Source organism: Pimephales promelas, chromosome 6 (genome assembly GCF_988280905.1).
Source record: "Pimephales promelas chromosome 6, fPimPro1.hap1.1, whole genome shotgun sequence".
Taxonomy (NCBI): domain Eukaryota; kingdom Metazoa; phylum Chordata; class Actinopteri; order Cypriniformes; family Leuciscidae; genus Pimephales; species Pimephales promelas.
The window spans coordinates 27793385-27808909 of record NC_142774.1 but is presented as its reverse complement, the minus strand read 5'-3'; the positions used below and the strand labels follow the sequence as shown (position 1 = coordinate 27808909).

General features: G+C 41.4%; 1 protein-coding gene across 2 annotated transcripts in view; it reads left to right on the top strand.

Moving 5' to 3' along the window:
- Nucleotides 1-425: 425 nt before the first annotated feature.
- n4bp2 (NEDD4 binding protein 2) overlaps nucleotides 426-15525 on the top strand; it is a 16112-nt gene continuing 1012 nt past the window's right edge. Inside the window, exons 1-15 of one of the 2 annotated variants that reach the window (XM_089132327.1) lie at nucleotides 426-798; nucleotides 1976-2897; nucleotides 3711-3835; nucleotides 4313-4401; nucleotides 4660-4736; nucleotides 4932-5084; nucleotides 5346-7756; nucleotides 8030-8115; nucleotides 8267-8354; nucleotides 9218-9384; nucleotides 9477-9601; nucleotides 13807-13933; nucleotides 14023-14205; nucleotides 14652-14820; nucleotides 14944-15067. In XM_089132327.1, coding sequence (XP_088988453.1) covers nucleotides 525-798; nucleotides 1976-2897; nucleotides 3711-3835; nucleotides 4313-4401; nucleotides 4660-4736; nucleotides 4932-5084; nucleotides 5346-7756; nucleotides 8030-8115; nucleotides 8267-8354; nucleotides 9218-9384; nucleotides 9477-9601; nucleotides 13807-13933; nucleotides 14023-14205; nucleotides 14652-14820; nucleotides 14944-15067 — 5120 coding nt within the window. In that variant the 5' untranslated portion in view covers nucleotides 426-524. The remainder of the gene's footprint in view (nucleotides 799-1975; nucleotides 2898-3710; nucleotides 3836-4312; nucleotides 4402-4659; nucleotides 4737-4931; nucleotides 5085-5345; nucleotides 7757-8029; nucleotides 8116-8266; nucleotides 8355-9217; nucleotides 9385-9476; nucleotides 9602-13806; nucleotides 13934-14022; nucleotides 14206-14651; nucleotides 14821-14943; nucleotides 15068-15525) is intronic. The other variant, XM_039693566.2, reaches the window with a different exon arrangement.

Sequence of the window (15525 nt, the reverse complement as noted above, 5' to 3'; positions counted from 1 at the left end):
TATATAGATTATTTTACTTACATATTTTGCTTATCTTGTTTATCTGGAAGCTTCATCGTTACTTGTGTTTGACACACAATGCCTGAGTAAACATACTTGGTAATCTCACACCCGGTTTCACAGACAAGTCTTAAATCTAGTCCCAGACTAAAATGCATGTTTGAGCTGTTTAAACTGAAAGCAACTATCACTGACATGACATATATCTAAAAATGTGTCAGTGCCATTGCGGTTTCTCAAGATGCACACCAGTCCAGCACTGTTTTTAAAGCATGTTTATTAAAAAGATACTTAAATGTCCTTAAACTGAGCCCTAATCCTGGCTTAATCTAAGCTCTTTCTGTGAAAACTAGGCCTCAGAATCTTTCATGGTGTCCTGGTGTTTCCATCCACTAGAGGCGCTGCAGTATTTCTGCTTCTCCGTGGAGAGTTGTTCGTCTGTTTTTTTTTACTTTCCTTCCTCTAGAAAAAACTTGTAAACAGTGGAATTTGTCGTAGGTGTTTTGTGAACGGGGTACAACAGAATGCCAAAGAAAAAGAAAAACGGACTGAGTCCCTCCCGTGGCCCGACGCAGGCGGCCGAGTACGGGTGCGGTTCCGAGATTCGAGCACACGGAGCAAATGGATCTTTTGTGACCCGTGCGGACTCGATACCAAACAGCTTTGGGTTCACACATTCCAGGAGTGGTCAGTTGGAATCTCAAAGACGAGACGAAATCATTCAGAGCATGCAGGAGATGTTTTCACATTTGGATCCAGAAGTAATTTACATGGTACTATCAGAGGCAGATTTTAAAGGTAAGGGACATTTTAAACTACTCTTTAATTTTAGTTACACTTTCTATATTAAGATGGTAACGTTGGTGTAAGCAGCCATATATCTGGCTGACCAACTAAGTTACCATGTCCTCGATCACCTTAACCTGGTATGACCACCAACTGGTAGCAAGTTTGTTGCTGGCTAAAGATAAGATAAATTGGGACCACGAATGACCATTTTAGACCACCTAGAAACCAGCTAAGTTACATGTACCAACTTCACCTCGATTATTTTCTGTACATTTTTGTTTTATGGTATTTTATTAAACTATGCTCCAAGTTGACGTTGTCATGAAGCCATGTATGATTCTTAATGTACACGATGATGGCGGCATACATTACTGGTTAAATGTTTAGCTTTTGCTCAACAAGGCTAAGTTTATTTAATACAAAATATTGTCGTAGATTAAAAAAAAAAACCATTTGGAATATTACATTATATTATAAGATTTAAATAATTTAAATAACTGTTTTCAATTGTAATATGTTTTAAAATGTCATTTATTCCTGTAATGGCAAAGCTGAAATTTCAGCAGCCATTACACCAGTAATTCTTCAGAAATCATTCTAATATGCTGATTTGGTCCTATTATTAATTATTATTGGCGCCCATTAATTAATAATGGTTATCAATGTTGCAGAAAGTTTTTGCGTCTTAATTTTTGTGTGGAAACCATGATACTTTTTTTCAGGATACCCTAATAAAAAGTTCAAAAGAACATTTATTTGAAATTTAAATCTGTTGTAATATTATAAACATCTTTATTGTCACTTTTAATTAATTTAATGCATCCTTTCCAAATAAAAAATGTATAATATTTTTTAACTACTACCATTAAGTCTGAGGTATCACAATTGATCACCAAATCAGCATATTACACTTATTTCTGAAGGGTCATGTGACAGGATCATAAAGGCTGTGTTTCAGAGAATTGTTGTTTTTGCTGTATTTTTGAATATTAAAGAATTTAGCCTTGGTGATTTTAAGAGACTTCTTTCAAAAACATTAAACCAAATCTTAATAAACTTTGAACCAGTGCTGTATGTTGCATTTTTGCATTTTAGCTAGATAAGGCACTACGTTTAACTTAAAAAAAATGTATTTTGGATACATATTTTTTTATTTATCCATTTTCTTTTTTAATCTCTGCATCAGTGGACAATGCGATGGATTCGCTTTTGGAGCTGTCAGATGCTGCTGAGGGCATAGTCCCACCCCCTCCTCCTGTCTCAGGGTTTGAGCAGGCTGCTGCTCTCCTGGGTACGAACATCACTCAAACAGACCTCAGTGGAACGGCAGAGACCTTTAAATTTTCAAACCAGCCTGCATCTCAGCCGGAGCTCATTCCTGGTGAAACACACCTGACAGAAGAGTTTGATGCTCTTATAGATCAGGAACTTCAGACTTTGACGGCACAGCAGACACAAGCTAGCTCCCAGCCTGTACTGCCTTCCATACCTCTCTCTTCTCTACCCCCTCCTTCTCAATCAATCCCTCACTCCTCGCTGCCTCTTACATCCCAGACTCAGCTTCCAGCTCCTCGAACAAGATCAGAACAGTCCTCTTTCTCTGACCCCGGGCTCAGTGAGGCCCGTGGCGGTAGCTCACCCCTGAATCAATTGAGTTTCGGTGGGGTCCATATTCCAGACACGAAAACAGTATCTCTTGACTTCAGTCACCTAATAATGGAGGCCAGCTCTACTGAACCACGGCCCTCTGCCTTTCAGGTTTACCGTAGACCTGACCAACTCGGTAACCACACAGTGGCAATGCAGCACCAAGAAGCACTCGGCACACCTGCCGCGTTCTGGAACACTCAGGCTACTGAGTTTCATCCGTCCTCTGTGGGACCGTCCTTCATTACACCTGTCATTCCTAACCCCTCCCGTTGGAGCAGTAACTCCATTCCTGCTGCTCAGTGGTTGGCTCGTGGTCCTATCAGACAAGCACCTCTGAAGCCTTCTGCAACTGTACCAAAGTCATGGACTCTACCCACTAGGAACAGACTCAAATTGGAAGGGCAGGTGTTGGTGTTACTTAGAGGGGCTCCTGGATCAGGCAAAACCACCCTTGCCAAGTAAGCAAGAAGACTCATAGCTGTTGTTTTATTGAAAACAGGTGGAATAGCACAAATGAAATCTGAATTTTGGAGTTTTTTGTGCAGTTTTTAATTGCATATAATGTTCTTTTCATTTTCGTTAAACAACTTTATCAGCAGTTCATGATGTACAACACTCCCTTTATAAGAGAATAGTTTTCCTTTGGGGGAGGTTATAGTAACGTCTCTTGGGAATGAAGTTTAGATTCATTTAGATGGTGCTAACAGAATTAGATAGATTGTCCTTTGGTAATGTTTTATGGGAAGGAAATTTGCCATGTAGTGGTATCAAATGTTCTTTTTGTGGTAATTGTTAAAGCTTTTTTCATGATTTTGCATTATAAAACAGGTTGCAAGGCAAAATGTAATGTTTTGCTAGTTTAGATAAAGGTTTTTTTTACATTTAGCCTTTTAATGAAAATATCACATATAAAACAAGTTTAAGAGCATTTAAAAATCTAAATGAATTTTTACATAAATGCAAAAATTAAATAAATATTTGAACCTCCTGTGGAGCAGAAGGGCAAAAGCTCATTTTAGTGTGCATCCAGACCTTGAAAGCAATTTTGCATTATAATTATCAAAGTACTACCATACCATACTGCCAGTGCCAAATACCAGCACATATATTGCCCTTTGTTTTTGAGCTTTTTGTTTTGAGATTAACAACACTGGCAGATAACCATGCTCAACAGAATTATGGGGAACCACTTTACAGTTTAGAGTATCTTTACAGAGAAAGTATATAGTTTTGTATAAGCTATAAAGTTGTTTTCTCTCCTTACTGTCCAGTGCTATGGTGACACAAAATCCTGGAGGAGTTGTATTGAGCACTGATGAGTATTTCATTCAAAATGGACAGTACCAATTTGAACCAAATTTACTTGGAGAGGCCCATGAGTGGAATCACCAGAGAGGTGAGTATTACAAGCCTGTTTGCTTAAGCCAAAGCAAAATATCAGGTGTGTACATTTAAAATTCCATCTTTATTATTTGCTACCCATTGACTAGTCACTAGACAGTCCAACCTTAAAGCTGATAAATGCACATTTGTTGAAATCTTTTTTGTTGTGTGTTTATTTATTATAAACACTGATTTATTAATGGAGAAGAAAGAGTACAGCACACATTTTTGTCAGGGTGTTTGCCAACTGTATGCTACTGCAAAGGCATTTCAAACTACCCCTAAGTAAAGAATTAAAAAAAATGACTTGTAATGTATATATTGTAGTATATTGGGTCCTTACCTGTTTGGCTGAAAAATTTCGGTTTTGCAAACTGTCATTATTTTTGCAATTCTGCTTGGTGCCACTGGTGCAACATAAAATGACACGCGTCACCTTTAATCTTTGTTTAATCTTTCTACAATGTCTTTGTTTTGATCAACATTTTAGCAAAAGATGCTTTTGAAAAAGGCCAGTCACCAATCATAATAGACAACACCAATATGCAATGTTGGGAGATGAAACCATACGTTGCCATGGTGAGCAATTTTGAAATGTGTAGTATGAAGTTATTATTGTTCAGTATCAAACAATGAGCATATTGTTTTTGTATTGCTAAAATTTGCTGTGGATATACCAGATTCAATTTCACTCGTTGAAAGTTTGTATCATGCAACACAAGTACATATTAATATAGATCTTATTTATTTATTGGTTTAACCTTAGAATGTTCTACACTTTACAGTGTGAGTGAACCAAAACTTGAGCCACAAACAGATTCACACTTTTCCTTCTAGGCACTGAAACATGGGTATAAGGTGCTGTTTCGTGAGCCAGATACCTGGTGGAAAACTAAACCTAGAGAGCTGGAGAAGTATGTTAAACATAACCACAAACCAGAAATAACTACTTTTTCTTCACATTAAACAAAATCCATACAACAAATGTATTAACAGCTCTCTTTTGTTGGTAGTCTTAAATAAACAAAGTACAATCACACGTGATCCATTGCTTTAATGACACAATCACAAGTGTTTGCCACCTCTCTCTATTCATCCTCTCCGTCAAGGCGCACAAGGCATCAAGTAACAAAGGAGAAGATCCGGCGCATATTAGAACGGCATGACCGATTTGTCTCTGTCCAGAGCATCATGAATTCACAAAGACCAGTACCAGTGCCAAGTGTTGTGGAACTGACCCAAACAGAGACTGAGCAAACACAGTGAGTATATGCATAATATTCATGTTACTGAGTATTTTTAATTTGAAAAAAAGCAATGGGCCATGTTCACACAGCTGCAGAGAGTGATTGTCTCCAACTCTACATGACTATTTGAGAGTTAGTAACTAGTTACCTGTCAGGGACTATGAAAAGACTGCCTGTGTGAAGCTATAAATAACTGTATTTATAAAGTATTAATATACTGTATTATGCATATCTATTTATTTTAACTACAATATGTATTTCTCTCATTTCCTTCAGGCAATCTTTACACCCTGGCCTCAGTCATCCTGATCTTGTTGGTGACTCTGGGTTGAGCAAATTTAACACACATCTTTCCTCATCTCTGCCCGATGTGTCCTCTGTTAGGCAGACTTGCAGGACCATTTCTGCAGGCAAGGAAGAAGGTGAAATAGTCTCCTACAGTTCCAACGAGTCTGTGAATTTGCATGAGAACATTCTGGATGGGTCTGGAACACCTCAGTCTGATCTGATTGATGCTGAAGTGTTGGACTTGGAGCTAGATCTTCTGGACACAGAGAAAAACATGGGAAATTTGAGTAGTGGCAAAACTGAAGAATTAGTTGAGTCAGCACCCAATACGTTTTCAGAGATGCCTGTGGCATTTTCAGAGTCCATTGCTCAGCGTGTGAGAAGGGACGGAGTGAATTGTAGAAATGGCTTAGGAACAAGTGAACCTGTGAACTTTGACCCCAGTGTTGACTCTCCTGGGCAAGATAAGGAGGGGGGATGTGAAGGTGAGTCTCTAACTGGAGACAAAGTAGTGAGGCCAGAGCTGTTGGATTTTGTGGGGGACTGGCCTCTGGAATCTCAAGGTCAGCGTCAAAGACATCAGAATTCAAGGAAGAAAACTATTCAGAACACTGTTTTGGAATCCAGTGTTGTTGAATGCAAAGATAACACTTCTTCTGATGAAGAGGAACAGTCTGAACCTGACAAGCAAAATGCAGTTGAATTTCAAAAACTTGTAGACCTACTGCAAGGTGGAAGAAACTCTCCAGGTTTTTACCAAGATCCAACTCGAAACAAACTGTCTACTCTCCATTCCACTTCCTTTGGTGGAAAACAGGGTAACTTGAACCCAGAGACTGTGATTTTCCCTGAACTCCCTGACTGTGTGCTGGGCAGGATGTTCTCTGAGTGCGCCACTAACCCAAGAAAGAATGACTCTAATTCTCCAAGTACATCAACACAGACAGCAGACACAATTGAGCAGTCTAGTGACGTGTCTGCTGAGAAGACCACACCGGATAAGGTTGAGCAGGAGGACAATGTAGCCTCAGAGGAGAAATTTAGAATGAGCCCAAATGCCCAAGAAACTCTGTGTTCAAAGGTTGCCATAGACTCAGAGAGCAGTCTAGAGAGACGGAGAGGTCTTAGCCGAAGAGTGGGGAAATCTTGTAAACTGGCACTTACTTTCACCAATCAAAGCCCTTCGTCACCCTGCTCACAATCTCCAGTTATTTCACATTTGCCCTCTGATCTTCCACCTATGAGGGAAACAACTTCATTGGCCATGGTGCCATGTGCCAGTGCCTCAGCCCAAACAAACCCTCAGGACTTTGCTTTGCTTTGGCGAATTGACCAGCTGAAATGTTCTGAATTAGATTTGGACTTATCTAGTAGTAGCATGTTTGTTTTGGAGGGAAACTCTTTGCGTTTCACCCCCAAAACAAATGAAGAGGAGTCTGCCTGCCAGCAGAGAGTTCCGTACCGTGTGGTCCATGACAAAGGTTCTCAGGTGGAAGAGAATGACTTTACAGAATCCCATTCTAAACAACAAAACCTTGAGATTCTGAGCCGCCATTTCAGACGTGTCTCCATCGATATTCTGGAGGACCTTTATGAGAAGTGCCATCAAGATATTGAGTGGACAACTAACTTGTTGCTAGATTCTGGAGAACAGCTGTTTAAAGATGATGAGGATGACAAAGATATTTTGGGGTCTTTTGTTCCTGAGAAAGTGTCATGTGAGCCATCTACTGAACCGTCAGAAACCATGATGGGCTCAGAAAGTGACCAGGCTAGAGCTGTGTGCTCTAATGACTCCAGCAAAATTTCAGCAAGAAGCAACAGTCCCAAGTCCCAAGAAACTAACCTTAGTGACGTTAGCCAAGCTGATGATGATTGGAACTCAGGTCAAAGTTCACAAAGTGAAGCTGAAGGATCCAACAAAACCTGCATGAAAATGGAGAAATGTGAGCCTGAACCTTCCTTTGGATTGTTAAAACAGCCGACAGAAGACACTAAAGAACTGGAGGTTCCAGGAACTAATGAACAACAGCCAGACCAAACTTGCTCGCAAGGTCCAGGACAACAAGAGAAATTAGTGACACAAAGTGAGCAAGTTGTTCAATGCCTGGAGGGAGCATTGAAGGAATGGAGGGAAGAGGTGGGAGGAGAGAAATTAAAGGAGTATGATGAGATAACAGAAGAGGTAAATGACACAACACAGTTAATACTGTATCAGGCTGTCGAAATGGAGCGCAAAGAGGAAGAGAAGAGGAAGGAATTAGAAAATGAGAAAAAGAAAACTGGACAGGGAAGAAGAGAGCCAAGTTCAATGGACATACAAACCCTGGAGCTTAAACTTCCAACTGAACTTGCATTGCAGCTCACTGAGCTTTTTGGACCTGTTGGGGTCAGTCCAGGTAATCAAACATCTAATCAATACGTCAAATAAATAAGTCCTTCAGTGTATTACTCGATGAATCCAGTGATCTCAAGTGGCATCCCAACACAATAACAAACCCCTAACTGTTTAGTTAATGTTGTTAATGTAGTTAACGTTGTGTGGGTGTATTTTTTTTTAATGGTTTTTGAAGATTGCGCCTTGGCACTTGACCAGTTGAGAACCAGCACACTAAACTATTGTGTTCCATAAGGGCAAAAGCCCATTTAAAAAGTTGTGTACATGCTTGCAGGTGCGTTTTCATCAGATGACTGTGCAGTGCAAATAGACCTGAACTTGGCCAAACTTCTGCACCAGAAATGGAAAGAGACCATTCAAGTGAGTTCATATCTTTTTATCTTGTCTTTTAAGCTTATACAGTTTTGGATTTGAACCTACTAAACAAACATTATACTTTTTAAAAAAAAACTTTTGTGACTGATTCTGAATCTTAATGTAAAACTTACCTGGTGTCTGTTTTCTTTGGCAGGAGAAGCACAGGCAGGCAGCTCTGTCCTATCAGCTAATGCACAAGAGTGAGACAGATTATTCTCACAGTACACAAACACAAAGTGAATGTAAATGTACAGCATGTCCTAACCAGTAGTGATACAATAAAACATTAAGAGATAAATTACATCTCTACCATTTTAATCTTCCAATCCAGCTGTGATCTGAGCAGTCAAATCCAGAGTTAAATCTTAAAGGTCCACAATTTTGCCCTCATAGCTGTTTCAAACATCAAATATGATTGGTATGGTATGATTGGCCATTATTTTGTTTCTTTGCCAATCATACCATACCTATCATATAATTTCAGTGCGTGGTTGGCCTATATAATATAGATAATATACACACACAATAGAAAAACAGAAAATGTAGTCAACCTCAGGAGGTCAAATTAAATGTTGTTTATTCTAAATAGTTTAAAACAGTGATTTTTGTGATTTTGTTTTCTATTAATAAACATAAAAATTACCTAGACAAATTACATAGACAAAATTGGTATAATATAAATATAATGAAATGTGAAAGTGACAGAAGAGGTCCCTCCATTTTGCAGACACTGTAGTGCACAAAATTAGGGAAAAAACTAATTATGCTTTTGTTAATTAAAATGTATTAATAGATAAAAATACAGTTTTACTACAACTGATTATGTCAAACATTTTTACAATGTTGTTTGATTTTGTTGGAAACCTCTAAGGTGGGAAAGTCCAAAATGGAAGACATTGCTGTGTTAATTTTATGTTAATAATAATTTATCTAACGTCTAATGGTCCTCACAACAAAAAATAAGGGATTGATTTGCGTCTTTTTAAAAAGTAATGAGACACCAAATTGTACCCAATTTGTGGAAACTTTTCCAAACTGGAAATCATTTTTCTCTGTTGCTCCTCTTTTGTATTCTATCAATCTTTCTGTATTCATGGTAACGAAGGTCCTGTCCAATGGGGTGAATCGCAGGGAAGCAAAACCAGAGTGAGGGACCAATTTGGTTTGCGTGAAGAAATTCCTTTTATGGATCACTGGACTGCATCCTCTGCTCCTGTCTCACTGAGGAACATCATGATTGAAGAGCAGGTCATGCAAGACAGCATGGAGAAGGTAAGAGTCACACATAGGCACTCGCATTCAATCACTGCCTAGAACTGTAAAAGTAAGTAGTGAAAATGACCTACAGTATGTTTGGGTTTTAGTCAAGGTCAAGTCTGAGGGACCTGGATAAGAAAGATGGTGCAGCCAAGCTAAAGGAAAACCAGCTGTTTTCCACGTTCCCCACCATAGACCGACATTTCCTCAGGGATATCTTCAGAGATCACAAGTAAGAATATGATGCATAGTGACATACATTAGTACAGTATACAGTAGTCAACATTTTAAGTCAATCAAAAAAGTCCTAAGACAAAGTATGTATGTATGTATGTTGGCCTATATTAGCCATATTTTTAACTCCCACTTGTCGGTTCACATAAAATTTTCTGTAATTTAATTTTGAGTATATAAAAAGTCCCTTTCAGGCTAGTCATTTCACTCAGCAGCCATCTTTGAAACGCCTCTTAGTCAGCTATTTCAGTCATGCAAGTGCAGCTCCTAACTCTTTGAACGGGGAAACACCAAATAAATAAATTTGGTTCTCTTACGAGAGGTTCTCTCGTATTGCTTAAGTTGCTTATGCTACGGGTAAAGTCATCTTTTCTCGAGATCTGAAGCCAAAAATTATCCTTAATTGAGTATTTATTGTCAACGCATTGCAGTGGACAGCAGACCATAGCAGGCTGTATAAGCGTGCTCGTAGGCTGTCCTTCAGCAACTGCAGCAGCCTATCGGTGAGCCCCGCGTGATGTCGCGCCCTCTATGCATCACAGCCGGCCAGAATAGGAGTGACTAGCGTATATAAAAGAGGGGCTCAACAGGCTGAACTCTGAGTTTCATCTCTTCAGCGTAACTCTTCACATCGCTGGATCTTGAAAGGCCGCCGCCATCAAAGCAAGCAACCAGCAAGCTTAGGAAGTGTCTGGAGAAGCCAGCCATCTTTGGCGCCTTCAGCCATCCGTGCCTGCTATGCTATCTGGCAACAAAGTGTCCTTTTTCTTTCTCCCTGTGTGTGCTTCCCGCTGCCACAGTTATATATCTAAAAGAGAGATTTTTGTCGAAATGCCACACTCCACCTGTAGCTCATGCTGAGCCCCGCTCAGCACCGGAGACCGCCATCTCATCTGCGCTCCCTGCCTGGGCCGTGAGCATGCAGGAAGAAGCGCCGCTCCCAGAGGCCACCGGGAGAGTGATGTGGCACCCAGAACCTCGCCGGAACCTTTCCCACGCACTTTTTTCTCTCCTTCCCTGCCCCTCCTCTCGGACACGCAGCTGCCGGTTCCCGCCCGTGGCGCTTCAGATGATGAGACGGATGATGTGAATGCGTCATCACCGCCAAACACCTGCATCCAGGACTGCACCCTTCTTGCTGGAGCTCCATCACTGTTGACGAGCTGCTGTATTCCAGCACCAAGAGCGCGTGCATTGCACCCGTAACCTCTGATTCAGGTTCCCAGAGGCCATTCTGCCCCTAGCCCTGCATGCAAAAGCATGGGAAGCTATTCTGGGCGCTTCAAAATGGGTGCTTGGCACAGTAAAGCAAGGCTATGTGCTGCAGTTCAATCGCCGTTCGCCGCATTTTCGAGCGCGACGAGAGTGAATGGGGAAGTAGCACACTTGCTTCGTGCAGAAATAGCGCAACTTCTGTGCAAGGGTTCCATAGAACCAGTACCTCCTCCTTCAGGCTTTTACAGCTGTTACTTCCTCACATCCAAGAAGGACAGAGCCCTCAGGCCAATTTTAGATCTGAGATATTTGAACAAAGCCCTTATGAGAGGACCGTTCAAAATGCTAACGACCAGACAGATCCTTACGCAAATTCGCCCCGGTGACTGGTTTATTTCTCTCGACCTGAAAGATGCATACATTCAGATTCAGATAATGCCCCGTCACAGGCCATTCTTGAGATCCTGCCGTTCTTTCACAAAGTGCATGGATACGGCTCTTGCTCCCCTGAGAGGTCAGGGCATGCGAATTTTGAACTATTTGGATGATTGGCTGATTTTCACACAATCTAAGAAATCGTTTCTCACAGAACAGAAAGCCTGGGTCTTATGGTCAACTGGACCAAGAGCTCATTACTCTGGAACTGGACACTGTGGCAGTGACGGCCCGGCTGTCGGCACAGCGCGCACGCCGTGTTCAGCTCCTGGCTGCGTCTTTCCAGAAAGGCAGCATTGCACCTCTAAAGACATTTCAGAGGATGCTGCGATCTACTAGGCATGCACCCGCTCCAACGCTGATTGAATGCTCGAGTACCTCCCCAAACCTGGGTGTCCGGCGACATTCAAATCGGAGTAATTCAGAGCTGTGTTTCAGCACTGAGAACCTGGTTAGGGGCCGGCTGGACCCAGCGGGGAGTGACCATGGGAGCTGTCTCACACTGACAGGTTATCTCGACAGACGCTCATCATCCACTTCCTCAGAGGAGCCAGGAGGATGAATCCCCCGCGGCCCCGATCGGTCCCAATCTGGGATCTTTCTTTGGTCTCAGAGGCCCTGAAAGCTTTTCCCTTTGAACCATTAATTTTTTTTTCTGATAGCTCTGTCATCAGTAAAACGTGTGGGGGATCTACACGCGCTGTCTATCATGGTTTGGACCAGCATCTGATAGCGAGGACGTTGGTAACCTTTCTGTCCCCCGTCAGGGCGCTGAGAATTTATATCACGCGTATATCATCATTATATTCTGAGCAGCTCTTTGTTTCAATTGTAGGGTGCACCCACAATCTCGCTGCCTCAAAACATAGCCTATCCAGATGGATAGTGGATGCTATCACAGCAGCTTATGCGTCTAAACACCTGCAGTGCCCTATGGGCATCAGGGCCCATTGCACTAGAGGCATGGCTTCATCGTGGGCTTGGTCAGCGGGATTTCTACTCACGAAAGAAAGGCAGGGCCTCCCCCTCTACATTCGTGAGGTTCTATAACCTGGAAGTTCCTACCTCGCAGGCTAAACTTTTGTCATTCTAAGGGCCTGTTCACATATCTCGTCTTTTGCGTGCTCAAGTTTGTTATTTCAAATGTAGGCGGGCGGTATGCGCGCTCATAATGGAAGCAGTGCAACGCGCTAGTTTTTTTCCAAGAGTGTCTGCACCGCATCGATATAAAAACATCTCAACTTTTCAGAATGCCGCAAGGGCACCATAAGTGCACAGTAGGTCACGTGACAAGAATCAACCAGAGCGCAACCGCCCTAGAGCTTTGGAAAAAGGAGAATGCGGCACGCCCAGTGTTTTCGAGACTTTTTTTTTAGTCGCTGTATGTGAATCCGGCCTAAAGTGATGTGTATGTTCTGCCCAGTTGTTCATGTGCAGGCCATTCTCATATCAGCGAGGTGAGCCTCGTTTTACATAGACCGGCTGAGCCGATCTGTATTTCCCTATGACGTGGCTGTATACCTGTGCAGGCCCGCTTTGCTGGTCGCCTATTCCCATACAGCTGCGCGAAAGGTTATCTGCCCTATTATGTGCTTGTGAACTGTGCTGGCCCATGTTGATGGCCGCCTTTATTCAGTGTTTATACATAGACCGGCGGAGCCGCTCTGTGTTCCTATCAAGTGTCTATTACATGTGCTGGCCCGCTTTGCGGGCCGTCTGTTGTTCTGAATGTTTTGTTCCATTGCTTGGCGCGCCCAGAGTTGACAAGGGGTTCCCGTAGCGTAAGCAACTTACACAATACGCGAGAACCTTTCTTACGAGACCGTACTCGGTTACCTAATGTAACCTTGGTTCTCTCGAGAAGGGGGAACGAGTAATGTGTTAACCTGCCGTGCTCGCACCACAAGCTTCTTCACGTCAGTCAATGAAAACCATACTCTAGAGACTCTAAAGTCATTCTCAAACCGAGATATGGTTATGTCCCCAAGGCGATTGGCGCGCCTTTTAGAGCACAGATCATCTCCCTATCAGCTGCTGCAGTATAATATTTGGCTTCAGATCTAGAGAAAAGATGACTTTACCCGAAGCGTAAGCAACTTACACAATACTCGTTCCCTCTTCTAGAGAGAACCGAGGTTACATTAGGTAACTGAGTACGTTTCTAAACGCTCAAGGCCAGGCCAGCCAATGTGCACGTTCAGTCCTACGAGCGTCTCGGAACACTGTTTTTTTTAGCAACAAGAGCTTCTGACGGCAACGTAGTGACTTTTACTTCGGAAGCGGGGCTTATTCCACCATATTGCATGTAGCACTTTTTCCCCATTCTAAGTGATACGAGTCTTTGTATATCTAAAGTCTTTGGTATATATCAGCCATCGGCCACTGTGGTTTCTAGATAAAGGTGTTGGAACCAGCAATCAAGGAACCCAGCTGGTAGCTAGATATGAGCCATCTCTGAGAGCCCCTGTAACCTTGTGCCTCTGAACAATTATTAAGAAAGCAGACATAACTTAAAAGGAAATGTCTCTTGACCATTTGTTTGTGTTCGTGTAGTTACTCTCTGGAGCACACTGAACAGTTTTTGCATGCTCTACTGGATGACGGGCCAGTCAAAAATGTAGTGGCTCCTGAACCTGCCCCTCAGCACAGTGGCACGCATAGAGCATCGAGCAAAGAGCGGGTGAGCACACTACATGTGACCATATGGCATACTGAAATTAAACAAAAACCTTGAGTTGATTGTTGACACTTTTTGCCTCTCTAAATCAGAGATGGAAACCGAGAGATGGGGAGGTGGAAGCAGTTCAATTCCAGGATTCAGAGGATCCGGAATATGAGGACTTTCGCACAGAGGCGACACTGCAGAGACGTCAGCAGATAGAATGTTTTAACAAGGCTGCTGAAGCCCATCGACAAGGACGCAAGGACGTGGCTAGTTTCTACTCACAACAGGTTAAAGAGATGAACATTATGATGTGTGCTGAAAAGCTGATTTAACAACAACAGCAGTTATGAGCAGCCGTGAACCAGTTTGAATAATGTTGTAAAAGGAAAATGTTTGTATTTAATCTCAGTTAAACTAAATTAGTTTAAAACTTAAACACTTACTGTCCCCTTTTTAAACAATGCATGTAGAGTGCATTGCTGTTCTTAGATCAGAACTCTTACGAAGTTTTCTTGCATTTGTGTATTTTTCTTTTATTTATCCTTTATTTAACCAGTTAAAAAATCCATTGAGATTAAAAATCTCTTTTGCAAGGGAGACCGGGGCAAGATAGGCAGCAAAATTACATTACATCACATCATTACAAACATACAAAGACACACAAATGAAAGCCAATCATGCACTTAAAATGAAATCTCAATAAAAACATTGACATGTAAATGTAAATGCTTAGGGTCACATGCATGGAGAGAAGATGCATGAAGCGAACCACCGAGCAGCCATGCAGATATTTCAGCGAGTGAACGCTTCACTCCTGCCTCAGAATATTCTAGATCTCCATGGACTGCATGTGGATGAGGCTCTTTATCATCTCAGTCAGGTGCTCACTGAAAAGAATTTGGGTACGTGAACTACAAACATACATACAACATTTCTAAAAAGAACAGTTTTTCAAATGTAGACTGCAGATGGATTGTATAGACTCCAGAGTCTTCAGTTTTTTTTAATGTATGTGTCTTTTGTAGAATGCCGTCAGGGTTTGTGTCGGCCTCAGCTGTCAATCATCACAGGAAGAGGCAATCACAGCCAAGGGGGAGTGCCACGCATCAGGCCTGCTGTACTAGACTACCTCAGAAATCAACACTACAGGTATACTAAATGAATACTGTGCTCTTGCAATGTGACATCCTGAATGGTACATTGACTTAATATATGCAACTGTCATTCCGTGAAACGTCTTTTAGTGTAAACAAGTTCCATGTCCTACCAATTAAAGTCCCCCTGTAGTCAATAATTTTATCTTTGATCACCAAAAGACATATTTAAAAGATTGTTTCGTTGAAAAAAAAAATCTTCATGCTTTAAAGGTGCTTCATGCTTTTTTGACCAGTAGTGTGTGTGTGTATATATATATATATATATATATATATATATATATATTAGTAAGGTATATATTATTAAGGTAAAAACAAATGTATATACTATATGTAGTCTGAATAGTAAAAAGCCAGAAGCTTTATTGAAGCATACTAGGTACTTAATTTGCCATATTATTATTTATATATACAGTATATATATTAAATATTATTATATTTTGATATAGTTGT